General features: G+C 38.8%; 1 protein-coding gene across 1 annotated transcript in view; it reads right to left on the bottom strand.

Moving 5' to 3' along the window:
* Window positions 1-15,897, bottom strand: part of LOC126253184 (activating transcription factor of chaperone) — a 57,181-nt gene that overhangs the window by 30,038 nt on the left and 11,246 nt on the right. The window contains exon 2 of the mRNA XM_049954346.1: window positions 9,551-9,901. Within this exon, the coding sequence (XP_049810303.1) occupies window positions 9,551-9,791 (241 nt within the window). The 5' untranslated portion in view covers window positions 9,792-9,901. The remainder of the gene's footprint in view (window positions 1-9,550; window positions 9,902-15,897) is intronic.

Below are 15,897 nucleotides of genomic sequence, written 5' to 3' on the forward strand. Positions count from 1 at the left end.
TAAGACAGTGATACATCAAATATACAATACGCCAATTCTGTTGACTGATCCAAATATGTGGGTCATAAAAGTAAGGTGCAAACAAATGAAATGGAGGTTTTGAGAAGTTGGATAGGTGTTAACACACACAGGAAAGATGTGTTATGAGAGAACCAAATGAGTAAATCCTGGAAGAGAAGACAGAGTAAACAGGCATTTTAATGGTATGTGCATGTGCAGAAAATAGATGAAGATGTGCAAGATGAAGATGGAGGGAAAGAGACCAAGGGAAGGTCATGGGATGAGCAGTTAAAATAAGTGGAAGAAAGTATTCAGATGAGAGGAGAACACTGGGCTGGAGTAGTGAAAGTGGTAAGAAGCCCAGACAATATGAGGAGACTTTTGTTCCAAGCAGATCCTGCCATACAAGATAGTGATGGTGGTGGTGGTGGTAGTGGTGGTGGAAGAGGAAGAGGAGCAGAAACTTTAAAAACTGGTTAATTTCTTCCAAGCATAAACTTTCCCAGTGTTCTACACAACACTATGATTACAGTCCATTGCCTCTGTCTGTGGAGGGACGGGTGATGGTGGAGGCAGCAGCAAGATAAGTCACTATGTGTATGTAGAAGCCACTGGCTGTTTGCTGGTGATGCTGCTGTTTATTGGAAGGTGTCACCATTGAGTGATTGTGAGAGGATACAAGATCATTTAAACAACATTTTTTTGTTGGTGTAATGAATGGTAGCTAGCTCTAAATGTAGGAAAAGGTACCAGCATTTGAAACTGACAGCACTATAATTCTATTGCCTCCACCACATGATGCGCATAAGGGCCACAAGGATAAGATACGAGAAATTAGGGCTATATGGAGACATATAGAGTCTTTTTCCCCTCACTCCATTTGAGAGTGGAGCAGGAAACGCAATAACTAATAATGCCACCAGAAAACCAGCACCATGTGTCATACAGTGGATTGCAGAGTATCCATGTAGATATAGATGTATCTGAGCAGGAGGCAAAAATTTGTGCTCTTCATGCTAAATTAGATCACAAGCAATTTGAACTAGATATGTTGGGGGGAGGGGGGGGGAATTATCTTGGGAACTGGATAAAGGCAACAAGCAATGGGCGAAAGGGGAACTCCTTTTCAACTTCATCTATATTTGAGCGAACAGTATGAAGTACATAATACTTGTTACATGAAAGAGGAGGGGAAGAACTTCATGCAGCTGTAGGTCACAGTAGGGTGCAGCTGACTTTTGGATTAAAGTATCTTGCGAAAGGAAAAGGAAAATGTATCTTTTTGACGAGAACAAGTAGGTATCCTGCAGTAGCTGTTGATTACAATAAACATTACTTTAAAGTTAATTAAAAAACCAAGGAACATGTACATTATGTCTGAAATTAAGACTTAAGACTATATGGAATGTAGTGAAACGAGAGACAGGACAAAAAGCCGCAGAACAGGATACCATCACTACTGAACTGAAGGGCTACAAATGACGAGTCAAAGGTATTTAATAATCAAGTCTTAAATATAGTAGATGTATCACCAACTTCCCCTTCTGAAATTAAGTGAATTATATGTTCTCCCAAAAATAAAAGCTGGTCTAGTTTTGATGGTGTTTCCAATACAGTAACACAGATCTGTTCCCATACAATAAGCCCGAGATCTGATCCCATATAAAACGCCCACTCTTATCTGAAATGTGTAATGCATCACTAACTCAGGCATTTTGCCATAGAGACTAATATATGCTGTTGTTAAACACCTCTTTAAGAAAGGTGATAAAAAGTTATCAATACCTACTGACCTGTTTCCCTGCTGACATCATTTTCCAAGATTTTTGAGAAGGTGATGTATTCTAGAACAGTATCTTACCTGAGCAACAATTAATTCCTCGGCAAATCACAATTCGAGATTCAGAAGGGTTGTTCTACTGAGAATGCCATTTCCATGTTCATTCACCACATTTTACAAGCATTAAATAATAAAAGTAGTGACAACTGGTATTTTCTGTGACTGCGACCTATCTAAGGCATTTGAATGCATGAATCACAGTATTCGCCTAAATGAATTGTTATTTTATGGGATTGTTGGTATGGCCGACCAATGGATAATTCATATTTAACCAAAAGAATGCAGAAAGTTGTACTTACTAATTCCACCAACATAGTCTGTGAACATAATTTTGACTGAAGTAAAATCACATATGGGGTTCCCCAAGGTTCGAACTTAGGTCCACAATTGCTCCCCAGATATGTAAATGACCTTCTGTCTAATATACAACAGGAAGAATTAGTTCTATCTGGCATTGACACTAGTGTTGCAATCAATCCAAGCATACATGGAGAAGCAAAGGAAATGGTAAACAAAGTTCTTAGAAGTATCACTGACTGGCTTTCTACAAACAGTCTCACCATCAATTGCAAAGAGAGAGAATGTAGGGTTACTAGGTTACTACACAAATGATAAGTGTAACAATGGCGAGGAAAATGTAACAGGGTGGAAACTTAAAAATTCATAAGTGTTCATACTGATGAGAACTTAAACTAGAAAAATCACATTTTGGAACTCCTCAAACAACTTAGTTCAGCCACATTGAGGCTGATTGCAGAACGATTCTACTGCCGCCAACACACATTTCACATCAGAACTATGATGATATCAGGAAGATTAGGGCTTGTACAGAGGCATATAAACAGTCGTTTTTCCCTTGCTCTATTTGTAAGTGGAACAGCAAAGGAAATGTTTAGCAGTGTTACTGAGTACAGTCCAACATGCAGCACCATATGGTGACTTTTGGAGTAAGTGCACTGATCAGTCAGAACACTATGACCACTGACCCACTATCGATATAAACCCATCCACGCAATAGAAGCATCACCTGGCAAGGAATGATAGCTTGTCAAACACAAGCATGGTGCCTGTAGTATCTGTGAATGTGCTGTCCACGTGTAGAATACGGAAGGCACGCAGTCTGTCTGAGTTTGACTATGGGCAGATTAAGATGGCCCGGAGGCTAGGGACCAGCATTTCAGAAACAACACGATTTGTCGGGTGTTCAAGGAGTGCTTTGGTATCTTCAACACGTGATGAAACCATGGTGAAACCACGACCAGATGTTGTGTGACCCAGTGGCCACCCTCTTTACAGACATTAAGCATCCAAGGCTGGGCAGACTGGTAAAAAAGGACAGATGGCAAACTGTGGGGGAATTATCAGACTTTAATGATCGGCAGAGTACAATTGTGTCTGAACACACAATGCACCAAAAACTTGTAACGAAGTATCTCCGCAGCCAACAAACCATGCATGTCCCAATGTTAACACCATGACATAAGCGACTATGACTGAAATGATCAAGTGGCCATTGCAAATGGTCATTGGCACAGTAGCAAAATGTTGCATGGCCTGCTGACTCCCGACACCTTCTTCATCGTGCCGAAAGGAGGGCGTGAATCCAATGTCTTCCAGGCGAACAGCTCCTTAACACCTGTACTATGGGATGAAGAAAAGCTAGCAGCAGCTCTATTATGCTCTGGGGAACATTCACGTGAGCATCCATTGGTCCAGTGGAGCTCTTACAAGGCACCATGACGGCCAAGGAGTATTGTACATCAGATGAGACCACGTACACCTCTTCATGACGACCATGTTTCCCGATAGCAGTGGCATTTTTCAACAAGATAATGTGTGCTATGTCACAAGGCCAGGAGTGTGATGGTGTTGTTTGAGGAACACAATGGCTGCCTGCACCCCCCTCCCCCCCTCTACTTGCTAGGGGCCATATTCTGTATCTTTCCGCCACTTTGCTGATCGTTTCGGTACGCGAGCGCACCTAACGGACTTTTTTCGAAACAGAGCTCCAACACTATTCGTTAAGCATTTCGAAAGAGATTCCAAATGGTCCTAGCAAACTGAAATGCTGTTGTCAGTTCTCCTCGTGCCAACGAATGAAAAGCAATCTGCCTTAGATCCACGCATGCACACTGCAGCGCCAAAGCGGCACGAACTCTAAGGGGCTAGCGGCCGACACAGGCATGCCATTCTTCACAGTACCAAAAAGTGTGATTTTAGTATGTAATTCTGTTCAAATTTAGCTGACCCCGTGCTTCTATGAATGCATGATAATGACAGAATGTTGAAACTGAAACTCTGGAAACAGAATGTTGACTCAGTTCTGGAAACTGTCATAAATGTCACATTATGTCATTTTATTCTCATTCACATCGACATCTTGTTTTGGATTTTACGTTTTGGAATATGAGTTAGGAATGGAGTGTAGTACTACATTGTACAAATACATCTATAGAAACACCCAAAAAATTCGTCATTTTTTTATTTTCCATAGTTCCTTAGTTATTTCAAAATTCATGGAGGTACATTCCGTCTATGCAACTTATTGAAGGCAGTTTGTTTATTACTATATGATTTTTGCTTCCTTTATTCGTGATGATGCTCAATAAATAAATGAAGTGAAATGTGTATGAAAATGAACTGCCCTCAATTAGTTGCATAGGAAGAACAAATCTTCACGAACCCGAAAAATTGTTTAAAAGAGTGTCAAAGAATAAGAAGATGCATAGAATGTGGTTGCAGCTCGCTCCTAGAGATCCAAATGATGAAGTAGACTACTTCCCTATATGATACATCAACAATTTGGTTCATTAGGACAAAATTTAAAAAATCGCCATTTTGAGAGTGTGTGGAGAGTGCAGATATAGAAGTTCGTTTTACTTTATAACATGCATCTGATGAATCAAAATGTTTCATATATGGTGGTATAGGCTGAAAATATTGTGGCAGGAACCTTTCATCTGTCTACTGTTGTTAAGGATTCGATAGCAGATAAATACTTATGACAAGGGAGTATAAAGATGACTGCTGCTAGTTTCATTTGCAGTCATTTACGTTGTCTTAGATTCCTGTCCGACCACACTCTTGGAAATCGCTACGTATTCTGAAAAAAATGGTGAATTATTTGCGACAAGAAAGTGCGCTCTTACATGTAAATTACAACGAATATTTCTGAAAAATGCGTAACTTTGACGATTAATCAAGTCTCAGAATGTGTTGCAAACAGGAACAGCAAAAAAAAATATTTTCGCATCCAGCGGTATACGAACCTACACTCTTCGCCACGGCAGTTTGTCACCTTACCAACTACACTACTAGAACTTGCACGCTGTCGGCACTTTTTTTGTGTAATTCCATTACAGAGACACGCATGTTGACTTCGTTGCTGAATGATGCGAACGTAAGCCATAAATGCATGAAATTTTGGAAGGTTTCCTCCATCAGACTTCATATAATCCCTTTGCACAGTTACTTAAAAGTTTTAAATGTGTTTCAATAATTAATAAGTAAACCATAAACCATTTGTGGAAAAGAGTACATGAAGTCACTAGTAATTTCAGCTAACATTCACGTAATATACATAAGCAGAGCCAATGTCTTGATGTTCAATGATCTTTAAACTCTTTAACTGCATAAAAATAACAGGTATTTTGAGAGAATATTGACCGAAAACGTTTTTCTTTTCTGGATGTTGTAATCGTTCATAGTAACAACCGAAGCTCATTTCTAACAAAGGAAAATAGTCTATTATGAACTCACTTTCCAACCGGACGCGTCCTGTGGTGATTCTTCAGTAACACAATCACTAAACCCAAAGCTAAAACCACTCAATATGTTTAAAATGACAAATTATAGGGGTAAATAAAACACAGCTAACCGAATGACAGGGCCACACTGAAATCCAAAACCTCTCAGTAGAGTTGTCGAAAAATCAGCGGGAGGACTGTTTGGTAACAGGTCTCAGAAGCTTACTGAATAGGAAATTCGGATAAAGAACCGAAATGATGTCACTACCGAGACTAACCTATTGCACCAATCGGCATGAACGATATAGAATAAGGCCCCAGATCTGAACCTGATTGAACACATCTGGGATGAGGTTGAACTTTACTTCAGATGTCAATGCCCCTTAGACATCAGGTGAGTTGTGTCAGTTGTTGCAGAAATATAAACATGTATAAAATTATTGCAAAAACAAGACTTTCCAATTTTTATACAAAATTGAACGAAGTAAGAGAAAAATATAACTTCATGAACAGATGTGGTTTTGGTTCACTGTTCGGTGTAAGTTATAACACACAACAAGGCAGCTTTTGTACCTATGAAACAGATTTTGTCCAACAAGCACACGGAGTGAAATAATCAACTGCAAGTTTATCACTGACCCCCTGTCAACTGACCAGTTGAAGAATCAGCCAGAAACAATCTTAGGAAGAGATAGCAATATAATCAAATACTCTGAAATTTACCACATGCACTTGAAACAAAGCTTTCCTCCAAATTTGTCACTAAAGAAACATAGGGCTGTCCTACATTTGCAGATGAAGGGTCATTAGCCACTGATTTCAAATTTATGTCCATCATCACTAGTTCATTAGTGTTTGTATTTTGTGAGTATCAATCATAACTGCAACAAATCAGTCTACTCACTTTCAATGTAGGATGGTAAATTGTAGCTTCTGATACAGCTAAGATTTTGCTGAAGTCCACGAGTTTGCTGAAGTCTATGAGTTTGCAGTTTACAAATGCTTCATACAAACTTCACGTTCATTACATTTCATGTAGCAGAAGCCCCAAATAACCATGTCTAAGAAATAATCATCTACAGCTAGTGTCAGTTAACAAATACATTAACAAATTCAGGTCTAAATGAAAAAAATTTGAGAGTACCTAAGAAGAAAAGGTGTTACGAATCTGAGATTTATATTGTGTGGTACATGCAAGAGAAATGCAATGAGGGCTTCCCCACCACATAAAGAAGATGCAAGTGATGGTAAGTCCTTATAGCACAGAATACAACAACAAGTGAAATCATAACGAAATGATTTAAACATACCGTGTGCCTAGTACCATGGATGGCTCGGAAGCTGACATTACATAGCAGAAGGAAGAAACAGAACTACATTTTCAAATGAAGACAATATCTGTAATGGGCCTGCATGATCTAGGTAACATGTAACTGACAAACGTTTTGCAATAAGACGTGTTGAAGTTTATTGTAGATCTAGAAATATAATATGTCAACTATATCAGTAACACAATTTGTAATTTAAATATTCAGGTATTGTTAAATATACAAAAAATTTCATGAGGCCTCTTCAAAACAAAAGTCATTTTTTATGTACAGGTAGTTTGGTGGTTTATTACTGATACATCCAGTATTCTAACCTGTTATCAAATTAAAAACAGAACAAGTTTCACATTTCTAGAACAAATGAAAAGCACCATGTTTTGAAATGAACAAACTGTTTTTGTTTTTACCAGCCACACTATAATGAAACAAAATACCATAATGCTTGAATTGTAAGACAATCAATCAATAGTGTAACTGCTGAAGAGAGAGAACTGTTAAATCAAACATAATTTCTAATTCATTGATTTTAAACAACATCAAAAAACTTGTTAACTGGAAGAAGATGTAAACTGACAAGTAGGCACAGTCCACTGTCTCGCTTTTTCAAAATATTTTCACTCCAAATCAAAAAAAAGCCCTGTACCTGAATATGGAAAATGTTAGCAAATCACTAAAATCTCCATTTCAAATTTCACTTTTGAACCAACATTTCTGAAAATAATCAGAAGCACATTTGCAGCAACATGAAAAGATAAATACCACATAGAATGTGATGAGGCATAGAACGTACAGACGTCAGTCAAACACAAGTGACATATATTGTTATTTCTGGAAAGATGCCATTTCCAACTTTTAAAGTGACAGAAGCATGTGGTGGCACAATGTACAACGCACTCCCAGCCAATAGTGTAATTCTGCTACATGTGTCTGTAGGGGTGTATTTCAGATTGATTTAGAACTGGTATTAGTTAGTGTAGGTATTCTGAGGCTATTTACCCATTTAGCACACAACAAAATATATTCTCCGCCTCATATTGTACATACAAGGTGTGTGTTTTTAGTAAGCACCATTTTGAAATTAAAAAAGGATGTGCTAAGATATCTCAGTAATTTTCTTTTTACATGAAAGCCTGTACCTTAATCTACTTTTCTACATAATTTTCGTCAATATTGAGGCACTTCTCATAATGTCATACCAGTTTTTGAATACCCTCCTCATAGAAGTCTGCCACCTGACTTGTTAACCACTGCATCACCACTGTTTTGACTTCGTCACCGTCTTGAAGACGCTGACCGGCCAGGTGTTTCTTCAAGTGCAGGAACAAATGGTAGTCACTGGGCGCAAGTTCAGAGCTGTACGGAGGATGATCTAGAGTTTCCCATCGAAAAGATGTGATGAGATCTTTGCTCTGATTCGCCACATACGGACGGGCATTGTCTTGCAGCAAAACAATGCCCTTGCTCAACTTCCATGGACTGTTTCTTTGATTCTGGTGTGACGTACGCCACATGTTTCATCGCCCATAACAATTTGGCTTAAGAAATCATTAACGTCGTTGTAATACCGCTCAAGGAAAGTCAATGCATTGCCTAAACGTTTTGGTTTTGTACACATTCGTCAACATTTTCGGTACCCAATGTGCACCAATTTTCGGTAATTCAAGTGCTCGATCACAATGCCATACAAAACACTACGAGAAACATTAGGGAAGTCATCCCGCAAGAAGGAAATCGTAAAAGCATCTGTTTTCTCTCACCTTATTGTCCACTTCCTGCACCAAACTTTCATTAATGACTGAAGGATGCCCACTCCGTTGTTCATCATGAACATTTGTGTGGCCACCTTTAAATGCTCTCACCCACTTCGTTACCATTCCATCATTCATAATGTTTTTTTCCGTAAACTGCACAGATCCCACAATGACTATTGACCGCTTTTAGGCCTTTAGCACCAAGAAATCTTGTATCAGCCCGTACTTCACAGTTGGCGGGACTCACGATTATCGGAGGCATCTTAAACACTCAGTACACAACGTAAACAAGTAAACAAGGAAGAATCAGACTGTAATGGCGTCAATGTGTAGATTAAGGTACAGGCTTTCATGTAAAAATAAAATTACTGAGATATCTCAGCACGTCTTTTTTAAATTTCAAAACAGTACTTAATTTTAAAAAAAACGAGTCTTATCATATTACACAGCTATCATCTCACTTAACTTATTTATTAACACCTACACATAAATCCTCTGCAATCATGAGCCATATTTTTCTATAAAAATTTGCTTAAGTCTAGATTAGGGCCACAGCACACCATGCTAACAGAAAAAGGAATATCCAATAATACCAAAACTGGTTGTGATGCAGTAGGAAGACAAACTTACTATCTGCTATTTTCACTCGGGTGAGTCAAATGTCGTTTTTCCACACACAAGAAGCCTTAACAGCTGAAATCTAGTTTATCTCACGAAGAAAAACACACTGAAGAACAAGTTCCAAAAAGAAGTCAATGCTTCCTGTAATAACTAACGTTCATTATGTCTTTTTAGCAGAAGTAATACATTTTAAAACTTTATTGGTAACATTTTATTTGAAAATTAGCCAAAATGCTTGGTCTAAAGATGTTGAAAATGACTTACCACACTTGATCCACTCAGTGAGATCTTCTAGGTCTTCTAGTAATTTAGCCGCAACCTCCCCACGTGAAAGTTGTTTTTGATGGAAAGGCTCTTCTTGTGTATTTGCTAAATCATCATTGGGCAGCCAGCACTCGTCACTGCCATCAAGGGTGACATACGATGGCGAACAGGGCTCCTGCTTCCACAGGGGCTCCTGCTTCAACTCCCAATCGAGACTGTACAATGACATTGTGTTCTCCATTTTCTTGCGATATGTATTGGGCAATTACACCTGATCCGCTGCTTGGTCCGTAAAATGCGTCCTTTGTCGATTGGACGACAGATGGTTGAATATAAAACGCCATATTGGCTCTGTAAATAAAAGGCATTTCTATAACTTTCTGCTATTTGAATTATTTGCTAACTTTAATATTAGGAGCATAGCTGCAACATGAAGTCACAAAGGAGGTATGCGACCATTTTGGAAAATGTGTGTAGCCTGCAAAATGCTGATAGTCTACATAACATCCTGAACAAGCAAATCAACTTGAACCACAAATGGTTCCTTAAGATCTTTAGTGACTTGTTGGATACATAGCATAGTATGTTTCTCTCTTCTTTATATATATATGTGATTGTGTCTGTGTATGTGCAGATGGATGTGTGTGTGTGTGCGCGAGTGTATACCTGTCCTTTTTTCCCCCTAAGGTAAGTCTTTCCGCTCCTGGGATTGGACTGACTCCTTACCCTCTCCCTTAAAACCCACATCCTTTCGTCTTTCCCTCTCCTTCCCTCTTTCCTCTTTCCTGATGAGGCAACAGTTTGTTGCGAAAGCTTGAATTTTGTGTGTATGTTTGTGTTTGTTTGTGTGTCTATCGACCTGCCAGCACTTTCGTTCGGTAAGTCACATCATCTGTGTTTTATATATATGTGTGTGTGTCTATCGACCCGCCAGCGCTTTCGTTCGGTAAGTCAAATCATCTTTGTTTTTAGATATATTTTTCCCACGTGGAATGTTTCCCTCTATTATATATATATGAACGAAAGCAAGGCAGGTCGATAGACACACAAACAAACACAAACACACACACAAAATTCAAGCTTTCGCAACAAACTGTTGCCTCATCAGGAAAGAGGGAAGGAGAGGGAAAGACGAAAGGATGTGGGTTTTAAGGGAGAGGGTAAGGAGTCATTCCAATCCCGGGAGCGGAAAGACTTACCTTAGGGGGAAAAAAGGACAGGTATACACTCGCGCACACACACACATATCCATCCACACATATACAGACACAAGCAGAGTCTGCTTGTGTCTGTATATGTGTGGATGGATATGTGTGTGTGTGCGCGCGAGTGTATACCTGTCCTTTTTTCCCCCTAAGGTAAGTCTTTCCGCTCCCGGGATTGGAATGACTCCTTACCCTCTCCCTTAAAACCCACATCCTTTCGTCTTTCCCTCTTTCCTCTTTCCTGATGAGGCAACAGTTTGTTGCGAAAGCTTGAATTTTGTGTGTGTGTTTGTGTGTCTATCGACCTGCCAGCGCTTTCGTTCGGTAAGTCACATCATCTTTGTATATATAATTTTCTACAGCCCTTGTTTTTGTTTTACTCCTTTTCCACTTCTCCCACCCCCCGCCCACTTGTTTTCTAATGTATATGTATAATGTACACAATGAGTCGGTGACTACCTTTCAGTGTGTTAGCCTATTAACTGACACTCCCCTTGCCCACCTCCCAAGACCCTCTCTTCACATTTTTTACAATTTAATTGTGTACTTCCACAATAAGCTCTTAATTCTATTTAGGGCCGCTATCCTGTGATTGAACAACAACCTATTTTATTTTCTACGTATTAAAAAAAAAAAAAAATTAGAAACAAATCCTTTTGCATCTGTTATACTTCTTTTCATGATGCTTTTATTCTTTTCGCAAGGATCTGTTTTAAAGCATTGTTTTGATTCTTTTAGTATCTCCTACGTATGTACTGACTATTTCTTGTTTGCAATGCTGGGCAGCAATGCGGCACTATTTTCTTTGTATAATGTTTTTATAAAAATAATTTTTTTATTATAATATTCCAATAAACTTCATGTATGTTACTTTCATGCAAAAAATTACTATTATAAGGCTCCTATATCCTGTTCATATTCATTGACTCTTTTGTACCTTTTGTACATATGCATGTCATCACTGGTTTGCACTGCTCAGATAGTGCTGCAGTGCCCATAATGTTCTTGAGTAATACTTACATAATTATTGCATTATTGACTTTATTTTCCACCTGTTGATTAATATACCCGCATTGGCATTTGTTGATGTTACGTTCTATTTGGAATAGGTTATGAATTGTACTTTTCCAGTTACCCTGTATTATACTGCTTGTTACTTATCATCTGTTATCATATTCGGTCGTTTTTGTGAATTATATGTAGTTTACAGTTTGGCATTATATAGTACCACTCTCACCACATCGACGCCAACTGGTGTTGAAAATCTGTAAATTATTACAGCAACCATCAACCATTTATCTGTCTCTTTATGATTGTTACTACTACAACATACAACTTTCATATCTAGGAATATTTCTTCTAATGACATAATATATTTTTTGTGTGTCCACTATCTTGGTTTTGTAACTCATTTTTATTTTATATATAGCTATGTATATATAGCTATGGTAAGACAGAGATTTAGGAACCAGGTTTTAAATTGTAAGACATTTCCAGGGGCAGATGTGGACTCTGACCACAATCTATTGGTTATGACCTGTAGATTAAAACTGAAGAAACTGTAAAAAGGTGGGAATTTAAGGAGATGGGACCTGGATAAACTGAAAGAACCAGAGGTTGTTCAGAGTTTCAGGGAGAGCATAAGGGAACAATTGACAGGAATGGGGGAAATAAATACAGTAGAAGAAGAATGGGTAGCTTTGAGGGATGAAGTAGTAAAGGCAGTAGAGGATCAAGTAGGTAAAAAGACGAGGGCTAGTAGAAATCCTTGGGTAACAGAAGAAATATTGAATTTAATTGATGAAAGGAGAAAATATAAAAATGCAGTAAATGAAGCAGGCAAAAAGGAATACAAACGTCTCAAAAATGAGATCGACAGGAAGTGCAAAATGGCTAAGCAGGGATAGCTAGAGGACAAATGTAAGGATGTAGAGGCTTATCTCACTAGGGGTAAGATAGATACTGCCTACAGGAAAATTAAAGAGACCTTTGGAGATAAGAGAACCACTTGTATGAACATCAAGAGCTCAGATGGAAACCCAGTTCTAAGCAAAGAAGGGAAAGCAGAAAGGTGGAAGGAGTATATAGAGGATCTATACAAGGGCGATGTACTTGAGGACAATATTATGGAAATGGAAGAGGATGTAGATGAAGATGAAATGGGAGATACGATACTGCGTGAAGAGTTTGACAGAGTACTGAAAGACCTGAGTCGAAACAAGGCCCCCGGAGTAGACAACATTCCATTGGAACTACTGACGGCCTTGGGAGAACCAGTCCTGACAAAACTCTACCATTTGGGGAGCAAGATGTATGAAACAGGCGAAATACCCTCAGACTTCAAGAAGAATATAATAATTCCAATGCCAAAGAAAGCAGGTGTTGACAGATGTGAGAATTACCGAACTATCAGTTTAATAAGCCACAGCTGCAAAATACTAACACAAATTCTTTACAGACGAATGGAAAAACTAGTAGAAGCCGACCTCGGAGAAGATCAGTTTGGATTCCGTAGAAACACTGGAACACGTGAGGCAATACTGACCTTACGACTTATCTTAGAAGAAAGATTAAGGAAAGGCAAACCTACGTTTCTAGCATTTGTAGACTTAGAGAAAGCTTTTGACAATGTTGACTGGAATACTCTCTTTCAAATTCTACAGGTGGCAGGGGTAAAATACAGGGAGCGAAAGGCTATTTACAATTTGTACAGAAACCAGATGGCAGTTATAAGAGTCGAGGGGTATGAAAGGGAAGCAGTGGTTGGGAAGGGAGTAAGACAGGGTTGTAGCCTCTCCCCGATGTTATTCAATCTGTATATTGAGCAAGCAGTAACGGAAACAAAAGAAAAATTCGGAGTAGGTATTAAAATCCATGGAGAAGAAATAAAAACTTTGAGGTTCGCCGATGACATTGTAATTCTGCCAGAGACAGCAAAGGACTTGGAAGAGCAGTTGAATGGAATGGACAGTGTCTTGAAAGGAGGATATAAGATGAACATCAACAAAAGCAAAACGAGGATAATGGAATGTAGTCGAATTAAGTCGGGTGATGTTGAGGGTATTAGATTAGGAAATGAGACACTTAAAGTAGTAAAGGAGTTTTGCTATTTAGGGAGTAAAATAACTGATGATGGTCGAAGTACAGAGGATATAAAATGTAGACTGGCAGTGGCAAGGAAAGCGTTTCTGAAGAAGAGAAATTTGTTAACATCAAGTATAGATTTAAGTGTCAGGAAGTCATTTCTGAAACTACGGTATATTGATAATTTTTACTTATGGACCGTCTGACAGCAACTGAATAAAACCCAATTTAGTGCCATACGCGTTTCGCCTTTATTTTCTGCAAGGCATCATCAGTGGCAGGTTGCGTAGACAGTTTCTTACATATTACGCTCCTGTTGCATTTTTGGTGTTGTTCTTCTTCCTATGAGCACCAATTTGCTGTTTTTTCCCGCATACCACAGCACTATACACTGAGCGCTTGTTTTAATCCATTAATCCATCAAAACAAGCGCTCAGTGCATAGTGCTGTGGAATGCGGGAAAAAACAGCAAATTAGCACTCATAGGAAGAAGAACAACACCAAAAATGCAACAGGAGCGTAATATGTAAGAAACTGTCTACGCAACCTGCCACTGATGATGCCTTGCAGAAAATAAAGGCGAAACGCGTATGGCACTAAAATTGTGTTTTATTCAGTTGCTGTCAGACGGTCCATAAGTGAAAATTATCAATATACCGTAGTATTACGCGCAACTGAGGAGGACAGGACCACAAAAGTTGAAGATGTCATTTCTGAAAGTATTTGTATGGAGTGTACCCATGTATAGAAGCGAGACGTGGACGACGAATAGTTTAGACAAGAAGAGAATAGAAGCTTTTGAAATGTGGTGCTACAGAAGAATGCTAAAGATTAGATGGGTAGATCACATAACTAATGAGGAGGTACTGAATAGGATTGGGGAGAAGAGGAGTTTGTGGCACAACTTGACCAGAAGAAGGGATCGGTTGGTAGTACATGTTCTGAGGCATCAAGGGATCACCAATTTAGTGTTGGAGGGCAGCGTGGAGGGTAAAAATCGTAGGGGGAGACCAAGAGATGAATACACTAAGCAGATTCAGAAGGATGTAGGTTGCAGTAGGTACTGGGAGATGATGAAGCTTGCACAGGATACAGTAGCATGGAGAGCTGCATCAAACCAGTCTCAGGACTGAAGACCACAACAACAACAACATGTATTTTTATATTTTTTTCTGCAGATATGAGATGGCAATGTCCAATATGTGTAATACTGGAATAATAAAGTCAGCTTGCATCCAATGAATGACTTTTTCCTCAGTGACCTGCTCGCCATTTTGCAGATTGCACATATTTAACATTAGGACACTGAGCACTCAAATACATAACTCATTCATTAACAGCTACAAATAAATTCTACACCATCATGACATATATTTTCTGTGAAAATCTGCTGAAGGGCCAGTGGCAGTTATGGCAGTGTTTTAGCTGCTGCTCATAAGTTGGTAATGCATCCATTTCATGCAGCCAACTGGATGATACTTCCACATACCCAATCACAGATGAAAGGAATAGGAAATGTATTTCTTACACCAAAATTGAAACCATTCTCTCTTTCACTGTTTTTCATTGTTTATTTGTAGTTTTGTTCCTGTATCTCTTCTGATTATGGCTTGGAATGGAATGAGGTCAGTAACTTGGTGCTCTCAGTATCATTGTGGAAAAAACGTGGAAAAATAGCTCTAAAAAGTCTCTACAGTTACTATCAATGGAGTGTGGATATGCAGCAGAAGTAGCCACTTTATGGAGTGTTCCATTTGGAAGTAGTCCTGGTTTACAGGAAACAAAAATTAGTACAATTCTGCAGCTGACATATTTGTGTTATGTGTAAGTGCAGATCCAGGTTTATATTCCACTAACTGGAGTTGGTTAAGCAAACTGTTGTTGATTGGAGACAATTTATGGGGATGTTTGTGTTGAAATGTGCCTTGCTGAAATGTGCCTGAGACAGAATGACAAACTTGGTGGTGAAGAAGGTTGAGATTGACAAGTCTCAATCTGGCAAAAAAAGTTCGGGATGGGGGACACACAGAAAGGTTGCTGAGTGTTTGGAGGCATACA

Source organism: Schistocerca nitens, chromosome 4 (genome assembly GCF_023898315.1).
Source record: "Schistocerca nitens isolate TAMUIC-IGC-003100 chromosome 4, iqSchNite1.1, whole genome shotgun sequence".
Classification (NCBI taxonomy): Eukaryota; Metazoa; Arthropoda; class Insecta; order Orthoptera; family Acrididae; genus Schistocerca; species Schistocerca nitens.